This window comes from Drosophila biarmipes, chromosome 3R (assembly GCF_025231255.1).
Source record: "Drosophila biarmipes strain raj3 chromosome 3R, RU_DBia_V1.1, whole genome shotgun sequence".
NCBI lineage: Eukaryota > Metazoa > Arthropoda > Insecta > Diptera > Drosophilidae > Drosophila > Drosophila biarmipes.
In genome coordinates, this window is record NC_066616.1 from 22660672 (window position 1) to 22671431 (window position 10760).

Below are 10760 nucleotides of genomic sequence, written 5' to 3' on the forward strand. Positions count from 1 at the left end.
GGGTTTTCGTTTAGTTTTAATAGTTATACACTTTCCCTTTATTACTTTAGTTGATTTTAATCTCGTTAAATTGTTCTCATATATATTTATTATGTATATACTCGTATGTGTTCATGCGGTTGTCTTCGGTCTGTCATCGAACTTTACACAAAATGTTTTATTTATCTTCCGTCTTGCGGTGCTCTTAGTTTTCTTTTTTTCGGGGTGCTCTCGCCAGAGAAACTCCACGTTCTGCGCTTCTGGTTTTACATTGAGTGGAAAATGTTCTGGGTCTCCGCATTTCGGGGAGTGTCTCTGCCTCTTAGTGACTACCTTCGCATCCTCTTGCCTCTAAGTGTTATCAATCGCCAAACAACTAAATTATACTTCTGTTCTCCGTTTCGGGGGTGATATACTTTAATTAGTACATATACATATATTTTATTTCCTTTGCAATGTTATATTAATGGAATGCTGCTCAACAAACTTTGCTCGTAAACATTAATTCAATTGTTTTGCTTTCTCCGGTTCGGTTCGATAATAAACTGTTTGCAGACAGTACAAAATGTGTGTGAGAGTCAATGCAGGGGCCTTGATATATCGTTTTTTTGGGGGGATTCGGTGAGGATCGGGTTCTGGGGGCCGGGTTGGGTTGTTCTGCCTTGTAAAATACATATGTTGTCAACATCATTACATTATTTATCGTTAATTGTTAGTATTTATTGTTATTATTAGTTCGGTTTATGCACTAATTCGCTTGTCATTGTGTCGCCAACATGTTTAAAAACGCACAAAGTAAATATAAATTTTAAAATTTCATTAGTTTATCATATTCCATGCCGTTTCGTGTAAATACATTTTCATTTGTTTTAAAAGTAAATGTACAATATACAGTTTAATGTCGTAACTTTTACTTTTTCCATCCGTTTATTCGCCTGATTTGAATATACTTCGTCGCTGCTAACAAATAATTACACATCCATAGCATTCTCATATAACGTTTTGTCTGCAGAAAATAATTTTACTTTGGTTTCGTTAACAATTAGTTAGACATTTAGAGCAAAAACATTGATAATATAGAATTTGTTTTGTTTTTAGTTTATGCATAAAAATTTGTCTAGTGAAATATATAAATATATATGTGTATATATTTGTTTCAAAGGTTTTGAACTGCTTATTGTTTATAATTGCATTTACTTTCATTTGTTATTTGTAATTTATTAATTGCGTTTTTAGTGCTTTGATCGCTCAAGTCCAATTCAGAATATTATTGTTTTGGCATTTGGTTTTAGTTTCGTTCAAGGAAGTTTCGTGTCTCGTTAGTGGAACAGCAAGGTGAGAGTTGAGTTGTTTAGAAGAGATCCTAAAGAAGTTTGATTCGAACCAAAAATGTTCGGAAAAGAAAACTTGTTGGCGCGCCTTAAATTGAGCTAAACAATTGGTATTTTATTTGTATGCACTTTTATTTACTCATCAACGTGTTGTTTAAGCATCAATTAATGATAATTTATTCAATGTTCAATATTTTCGTTTGACTAAAAACTATCGAGGGAGAAATAATACACTTGAATGCGGTCTTTTGTTGCTCTCAACTAATGAATTACTAGGGTTTACTTCGCTTGTTTTTCAATTCGCAAGTTTCTAGAAAAGAGCATTTTCTTGAGGACTTGTCAACTCAAAAGATTCAACTTTTATTTTTGCGTGTCTCTCGTATCTTTACATATTTTATATCTATACTTTTATTATAATAATTTTTACACATTAAATTCAAATGCATTAATTTATCTGTATATATATATGTGTATATATATTTATATATAATTTATTTATAAATATAAATAACAAAATTTCCCTTTGAAGCTTGTTTGTTTACTCAATTGTTAGTCACTATATTGAAATATGATCTGCATCTATAGCATAGCCGGCCGTCTCTCGGTTAGCCTGCTCTCATAGTTGTGTGTCTCTAGGTAAGAAGTACTTATTGATAGGTCATACTGACTGCCGGATTTCGGATCTCGTGTGCTGAACAATTGGCAAGGAATACCGGCGACGACTGCCTCTACCGCTGCCACTCGGTGCGGTGTCAACCAAATAAAAGGAATACAGTAGATACACTTGGATACCGGATGGGACTGGCTTGATCTTTTTTCTTTAGAACGTTTAAGGTTGAATAAAATCGTTTTCTTTTGCTTTAGTGTCTTATATCATGTCTGAAGGTAACTAAGTAAAACGCTTTGCTCTGGGGCCAATAACTGGGTGTGAGGGGGTAGTGTCTCAACCAACTTTTCCAATAGGCCAGCCCAAGGCACTGCCCCAGGGATATGTCTGGGATGGCGGACCACCGGCACTAGCAGAGCCCTGGGACTGGCTCGTCTCATGGATAGCCCAACATGGTGCGCTTTAGGCACTTCAAAGTTCTGTGGTTTCGAATTTTCAGTTTGTTTTCGGTTGTATTTTAGGGTTTTTCGAGGGTGTTTAACAATATTAGGGTAATCAATCAAGGAGTAAACAAAGGGTAGAAAGGAATGGAAAGAAAGATAAAGTAAAGATAGTTATAAACTTAGAGCCAACTTAGAAGAAACTACGATATAAGCTCTTAATTACTTTAAATCATCGGTATCCTCAATTAAATCGGCGTACTCCTCCCAATCGTTGTTAGTCGAGCGTGTGCGCAAGTTTGATATTGTCGGTTCGTCGTCCTCCTCCGCCTCATCCGCCCCAGCGTCGTCCTTTTTCCTGCGTCCGCCGCCTCCGCCGGCAGTGCCGCCCTCGTCCACCACCTCGTAGTCCTTGAGCTCAGCTTCCAGATCCTTTTCCCATTGTTCCTCTGGCAAAAGACGGAGCAATAAGCGGTATATCGATTAGAATTTGCGTGGCTTATCTGCTCATGCAGTATATGGGATATAATAGGTTTGGCATACATGGTTTACACACATATCGTATATAGGTATATTGGCTATATATAGTATAGTATAGGTTTAGTATCAAAGGTGTCTAGGCAAGCAATTGAGTTGTGGTTAGGTGACCATCCCAAGCAAGTACATGGCTGTTCTCAGTTCAAAACGAGTTCATCGCTTACGTTTACCTGCGGCTAGTCTCTGGGGATATAGCTAAGACATAGGTTTTCACACACTGTAATACGTTTGGGTATGCGCACCGTAACTGAATAATAGCCGTCTACAAATAGTTGGAAATTTTCGTTTATTTTCTCACTTAGTCAGGCCAATTTATCGGTTATAATGGGGGATTAGGTCGGGCTGTACAGCGTTTTGGAGCTAGCACTAATTAACGGATAGCGTGCACCCATAGTTCCCATGACTTGCTTGCAGTCCCGAAACACCAATTTGTGTTCGTTAGGTTTACTCTTGTTTTACACTCCATCAATTAACGAAAATGTTTCACAACGAAAATCATATATTCTGTGTGTATTTACAGCATTTACGCATAAAAAGCAAGCAAAATTAATACTTAAATTATTCGTATTTACACACCTATTGATCGACCAAGCTTGCCAAATATAAGATATTCTAAAAGCTGGCAAACAAAATGTCGGAATATCAATGAACTTAAAATGCCAAGTATAGATAGAGAGAAACAGGGGAAGAAACGGAGTCATATATGTGGCTTCTTCGGGTTTTTAGTCTTCGGCCAGGGAATTTCTATTATTTTAATCGATTTTGTGTGGTGAGTTGGTCCAAAAAACAGAGCGATTGATTACCAAATTGATTTTTTTTCATTTTTGTGCAGTATAAAAAGCAAATCGTTTTTGAAAGAAGCGCCAGATTCGCATAAGAGGTTTCTTTCTTCTTGCCCTCGGGAGGTTTTCCACATCATCCACCGCTCATCAATGAAAACCATAATGGAAATGCTAACTAAAAACCAAGCTTTGTTCCACTAGGACTACTAATTAATTTACACACACGTACTAAACATACACAACGATTAGATAGACACAGACAGGAGCGTAGGGGAAATGATAGAAATTGCAACTACTTTGGATTGTAGGATAGTATTTACATACAGTATTGCTGAACAGAAACGATATGCAATTGAAAACCAACATGGAAACGAAAATTATCACAACTAAAACTTGTTGCAAGTTGTATATATTTCACTTTTTGTTTTTGTTTTGCCTTAATTCAACCAACAATTTCTAACTTACCACACAAAATTTTGCTTTCGGTTTTTTGTCATTTTAGTAACATTTTTTGGGCTTTCTTTCTTCGGTTTATATAAATAATGCGTTTTCTGGGTTCAACTCAAATTTTCATTGTTGTCAAGTGAATATCTTTATAGGTATTTATATAATTTTGTTTGTTGTAGTACTTTTTTCTTTGTTTCGCTTAACAATTTCTTTTCTTTCTTGTGGGCAATTTTGTAGTATTTTTTTTGCTTTGTATAATTTTGTTCTTGTTTATTCTGTTAGTTGTATTTTTTTGGTTTGCATTTTGAAATTTAGATTTAGCATTTGGTTTTGTTTAATCCATTCAATCTTCTGCAAGATGATGATTCGTAAATAAATCAAGAAATACATGAAGAAAAATAAATGTTTTCGTTAAAAATGTTTTCCCATACAGATTCATCGTCAAATATTCAATGGTAAGATACTTTTGGAAAATTTTGTGTATTGCTAGGAGAAGAGGTTCATTTTTGTGTCGCGGCCAGTTTGGAATACATATTTTTTGAAGTTTAAACATGTGGAGAAATGTGTAAAGTAAAAGGCAAAACAATAATTGGATCGGAGGAGAGGAGAGAACGAAAGTTACATCTAGCTAATTTCTTTAAAAATGAACTTGAATTGCAAATTGAATAAAAAGGAGCACGAAATTGCAAAGAGAGAGCGAAAGTTGTATCAATAGGATATATGTAGTATATAAGAATTTCTTGATCGGTTTGGTCATACTCAACTTGTTCGAAATTTGGTTTGTGGCTTTAACTCTTTCTCAAACTGTTATTGGATACTTGAAATCAAATTATACGCCATATGATACATGTGTATATATATATATTTTATTATTTTAACTTGCTAAATGGCAAACGAAACTTTTGGGTCGAGTTCGATTTAATCCAGGGTATATATTTATACGTGTTTATATAATTTATAATACTCTTGTTATCCATTAGTTGCTTTACTTCTATGTTTATTTGTATTATGTGATTTCGTTTATTGGTTTAATAGTACTTTCAATTGATAGATTCGCTTTAGTAATTAAATGCCAGAGCTTGAGTTGGTCGTCATATAATAAGTAAAAACGATTTTCATACAAAATGTAATTTACACAAAAGAAAGAAACAGAGCAGAGGAGAAAAAAGAGAATTGTTCGGTTTTTACACTTGATTTGTACACACATTTTTGTTTGTTTTAGATTGTTTGTTCTGTTTTGGTTTTGTACACAAAGAAAAAAACATGGTATAGTACTTTCGTGTGTGGCTTTGTGGGCAAAACAGTAAATGAGATGTTGGGAATTCAGACAACAGACTTTCAGTGTGTGTTCAAATGGCAATGAGTGTGTCTTGACAGACCCCGAAGATCTCCAGATGAAACAGAGCCCAAGCTCGCTGACTAAGCCATATAACTAGGATACACACGTGATGTGTTCTCATGTATTTATGTTTTATGTGGATCGTATGTGGGAATGAATGTTTCGTGTTGACCAGAACACCGATGAAATTTGAATTTCGATCAATTTCATGGGGCCAATGTATGTACAAAAAATGTTAGTCTTAAACAGAGGTAACACAGGAATAATAAAACAGAGTTAACAAATGGGTAATAAACTCATAGGAAATTATAACATAAGAAGTCTTACCATCAGTCGAGGCTAGGGCCTGCTGGGTCATGCTGTCGATGCCCAGTTTGCGCATGCCGTCCTGGATCTCAGCCAAGTCCGATTCGCTGGAGGCCTGGAAGTCGTCCGAAACGAATTCCGATTCGGAGATCTTCTGGCCCAGCTCTTTGCCGGCATGAGCCGACTTCTTCGCCTTGGCCGCCACCTGGGACTCCTGGGAATCCGGCTCTATCACGGCCTTCGGCTGCTCGGCAATGGCCTTCAGGACCGAATCGCTCTTGGCTGGCTCTTGGACAGTCTTGGATGTGCTCTCTTTGGTGGCCACTTGGTTGGCTAATCGTTTCCGTCAAGTCAAGTTCGTTTTCACATTGTAATTTCGTGTTGGTATTCACATAAAATAATAATAAAATCAAAACGGAAATAATGATTATAATCAATAAACTGAAAAGAGGAAAAATACACTAAGTAAATCGATTTGAGGTGAGGCGTTCGAGACGTTCGTGGAGCGATATTCAATTGAGCTTCGAGACGCGATTGAGATGAGCGTTATTTTTATTTTGGGAGGGGGATCAGTGAGTTATAACCGAAAACCAGGACTCGAGGACTCGAGTCCTCGGCGATACAAGCCAGTGCAGGTGGAGGGACGGATACAAATCAAAGGGTTTTCAAAAACAACTGAAGACTTGAGCATACTCTTAGGCGGTGTAGTACAGACGCTAGCCAAGTTAGTTAGTTCGAGACTCGAGAGATAGTAGTAGGTATGTGTAAAGAGTTGGATAGTTTAGTAGAGAGATATTACAGAGCGAGAGAACGGAAAACGTTGGATAGCTAGCGTGTGTGAAAAGGACTAAGAGGAAATCATAAGTTAAACAGGCGCGTGTGGCTAAAGTGAACCGAAAAACGAAAAATGAAAGACTTAGACTTAGGGAAAGATAGACAGATAGATATAGGTACAGATACAGAGGTACAGGTATAGATATAGATAGATTGGAGAGCGCGCGAGTAACGAGTGTGAGTGTTTGGTGAGCGAGACAGTCTGTTTATCCTGCACTTCATTGCATTATAAAGGTAGGTATATATTTTCCAGAGTTCTATTTCATTTCGATGGGCGGAGCAGGGAGGAGCTCCAACCGACTTACCATCTTCGCCGCTGGAGGCCTGGCCCACGCCATCGGCGCCCAGAGTGCCCAACTCGGCGGCCTGGATGATCAGTGAGACGCGGTAGAAGTAATTCCGCCAGAAGTTCTCCTCAGTGATGCTGTTGCGGGTGGATAAGGCATGGATACATTAAGTTATTGGCTCTGATGGCACTTCAAATATATTTACATCTTGGGCACCAGCTCGAATCGCATCGTCTCGAGCGCCTTGTCCTCGGCCATAATGGCTATGGCCGTGGGATAGGCGGTGTCGTAGCTAAACTCAAAGTCCACGCCGGCTGGTGGGGCTCGCACGAAGTTGCGGCGATCCTGCGACAGGCCCAGGATCTCCTCCTTGATCTTGGCCTCGTTGGCATGACCGATCCAGGGAGCTGCCCCATTGCCCACGCCGCCCTGGCCCTTGATGAAGGCCTCCTGCTCCTTGTTGAACGACTCGAGGATGGTCTGTAAATAATATAGAATGGTCAATAAGATTGTATTCTATATATCAGTAGCTCAAACTCACATTATCCTTGACTGTTTCCTTGATTTTGCTGCCAGCCTTGCTGATGGCCGATGACAAGAAGGACCCAAAGTGTTTGGCCTGCTGTGTTACTTTTGTGGTAACTGTCGGATACATTCAAATCAGTATGCCATAAGTTCCAGTTTAAAAGGCTGTGCTATTAAGTACAGAAAACTTAACTAAAACTAGACTAGACTACAAAGCATACGTTTCTCTAGGGGGACTGAGTTAAGACGGGATCGGGTTGCAAACTACTTGTAACTCGGGGGTTAGTAACCTGTCACCGCTTTCTATCTCAATCTTTTTGAATTGGCAATTCGAGTTGACATTGATACGACATTTAGCACAATGTGTTTGAAGTTGTCTCTTGTAATTTGGTTACCAATCAAAGTGTGACACGTACTTTTGACTTCATCGCCCTTACCCTGTCCGATTTGACCCTCGTCGCCGGTGGGCGTGCCTCCGCCCGATGCAGGATGCGAGTCGGCGCCCTCCGTGGCGCTGCAATTGCGCAATTGTGGATGAAACGAGAGGGGGTAGAAAAAAGAGGGGAGAACAGTTTTGTAATTTCCATTTCATTTTTGCACTCATATAGTTATGGTGTAAAGCTCAAAGAGTAATTCATGCAGCAGGCAGCAGGCCAAATCAAATTAAGATATAAATATTTACACAAATACATAAAATACACTAGTAATATAAACTAAAAAGATAAAAATAATAAATTATTTATATCACATTAGTCATGCATCTACAGCCTTTATAGCGTGCAACTTTTGGTTTTAAAAATTCTAAAATGCTTTTTCTTTGCGTTCTGTCTCTCTTATCCAAGGATCTAGTACTCAAAAGTATTCCTTAATTTATTATCTTGATAAAAAATAGTTCTTTAACTTATAATATCACATTTTTTTATGACTTTAATATCTTATAAACCCTTAAAATATTTCATTTACTTTATCACGCCTATGTTTATTTACACGTATTCATGTTTTTGTATACAGCTATTCATTTATATTGTATTCTTTCAGTTGATTCGTGAATGCAAAATGGAGTGACTGAATCTTATATGAATGCCGGGATGAATGATGCCAAAAACAGATACTACGGGGAACAAATAAAAGTGAGACAAACAAAAGGAATGCCAAATGGAAGGGGATAGCACACTAAAAAGTCATGCAAGGACTAATTAGCATCATCATGAATTCCATTTTGGGGACCTTAAAGTCGGTCCCTGAGAAAGACAGACACATAGCCAACCGAGAGGTTATTTTAAGCTGCTACACAAAAAAAAGGATAATGGTACACCGAAATAATACACAGAAAGAGAGCTACACAGCTAAACAGCGAGATGACTTCGGTTCGGAGGCAAGAAAATGATAATGGTACTGATATAATGATCCAAATAAAGACAATGATACACATCTACCAACAACAATTAGGGTTGAGCTTGGTTTGTTCTTTATATCTACTGTAAGTAGCCAAAGGATTTGGTTTTCCAGATGGTTTTGTGGGTTTTAATTCGGTTCCTTGACCTGGTTCGATGGGCCGCTCAATAATGATGGAATCTGATACTTTGGGCAATTATTAAAGTCGAGAAAATTAAGATTTAAGACTTTTGCTTTTGATTTCGACGCGCTTGACAAATTTATAGAAATGAAATGTTTGAAAACGATAATAGAATAGATACAGATGGGTTTACTAAATGTATGTTGTATGGTTTATGTGTTTTGTGTTCCAAGAGAATTCAAGTCAGTGGAAATTTTACTTGATCATGAGCTGAATGAAATGAGTTATGGTACTTTCGGTTTTCAATTTTTATGTTTGTTCAAAATTGTGTCCATTTGAAAGGTTGGAACCGCTATAAACTTACCGTTTGTATGATCTTAAGTAACATTTTTAGTAATTTTCTACATTCTTTATAAGTTATTCTTAATACCAGAACTAAAAATATATTCTAAATGTATAAATATATATTAAAATGATCGAAATTTATAAATTCATATAGTTTCCAACCCCTGTAAAGGGACAAAATTTTGTGATTTCATTTAGCCAATTGCAGGTAGTATTTCAAATTGTTTAGTTGTATATACAAAAACGTTGAAACGATTCATAAATGTTGTTTTGTTTTACAGATGGGGAAGACAGATTGGGTTGGAGATAAAGAGATTCGTAGAGAGACAGAGATCATATATTGATTTGTACAAAAAGTTATTAATATGTGAGAAAAGTGAAACTTTAACCAGCACAAGAAAAATCGTGTAGATTAAATAAATAGGTAAGTATAAATATATTGGTTAGGTGGAAATGCGCAACAATATCTCAACTAAATGTATGAAAGAAAACGAGACTTTTTTGATATTCGAGTATATAGTTAGTTAATATAGTTCAAGAGAAACTCGTGTGTATTGGTTAGTATTTAGATAAATTGTGTGGAAAAGGCTTAAACTTTCGGTTAGGCAAACTAATTGTAAATAAAACCAAGGAAAACTTAAGCCTCAGCTCATATTCTTTTGGCTCCCCATTTTTGGCAGGGGGGAGGAAAACTTTTCGGCAGCGACTTCAAACAAAAGGCAGCCGAAAAAGTTTTATTCGAAACAAAAGGCTAAGGATCTGGGGTTGGCTTAAACGAAGGAGGTTAACCGGAAACCGAAGGAACTAAAGTACAAACACGCTTCTCATCTTCATTTCATAAATTTTTTGGCATTGGTTGGTTTTTTTTTGGTTTTCAGCTGCTGCTTCGTATATAATTCCGTCATTGTCAAGCTGGCACCCATACCTAATATACCTCGACTTGTCGTCATCCTCGCCACCACTCACGGCTCCGCTGGCGGCCACCCCGCCCTCTCCGGCGGCAGCTCCCTCGGCGCCCTCGGCCCCCTCGGCTCCGCCGGCCTTGCGGAGTCCCGGGATCGATGGTATCGACGGCATCGCTGGCATGGCTGGCATCGATGGCATCGACGGCATGGCTGGCATCGACGGTATCGAGGCGTTTCCCAGCCAACCCTTGGCGCTGCCCAACCATCCGCTGAAAAAAAACAAAACAGAAAAACGGCAAACATTAGTCGGGGGTTCCTTGGTCCTTGGCAATTGGGTGAGTGAGCGAGTGGGTGAGTGAGTGAGTGACTGACTGACAAAATGACAATCAATCTTTGCCCTAATTTGACAATATTCAATGGGCTTGCATGTGGGTGCCGCTGGATAAGGGCCTGATAAAAATCTATAATGTACCATGTCAAACAATGAGCAGGCGCCTCCACTTGTCAGCCAGGCTCGTGCTCATACATATAGAGGCTCGCATACAGGGTGACAACTAATAGATTTCTTTTCGATATCATA

At 38.1% G+C, this 10760-nt stretch overlaps 1 protein-coding gene across 15 annotated transcripts in view; it reads right to left on the reverse strand.

Annotated features, from left to right (window-relative positions):
• Nucleotides 1-3: 3 nt before the first annotated feature.
• Nucleotides 4-10760, reverse strand: part of LOC108026172 (synapse-associated protein of 47 kDa) — a 28111-nt gene continuing 17354 nt past the window's right edge. For 3 of the 15 annotated variants that reach the window (XM_017096928.3, XM_017096931.3, XM_017096936.3), the window contains 8 exons: nucleotides 10201-10449; nucleotides 7831-7928; nucleotides 7431-7531; nucleotides 7095-7369; nucleotides 6908-7026; nucleotides 5790-6101; nucleotides 2584-2806; nucleotides 4-2396 (listed from right to left, as the gene is read on the reverse strand). In XM_017096928.3, the coding sequence (XP_016952417.1) occupies nucleotides 2354-2396; nucleotides 2584-2806; nucleotides 5790-6101; nucleotides 6908-7026; nucleotides 7095-7369; nucleotides 7431-7531; nucleotides 7831-7928; nucleotides 10201-10449 (1420 nt within the window). In that variant the 3' untranslated portion in view covers nucleotides 4-2353. The other 12 variants (XM_017096938.3, XM_017096934.3, XM_017096937.3 and 9 more) reach the window with 9 other exon arrangements.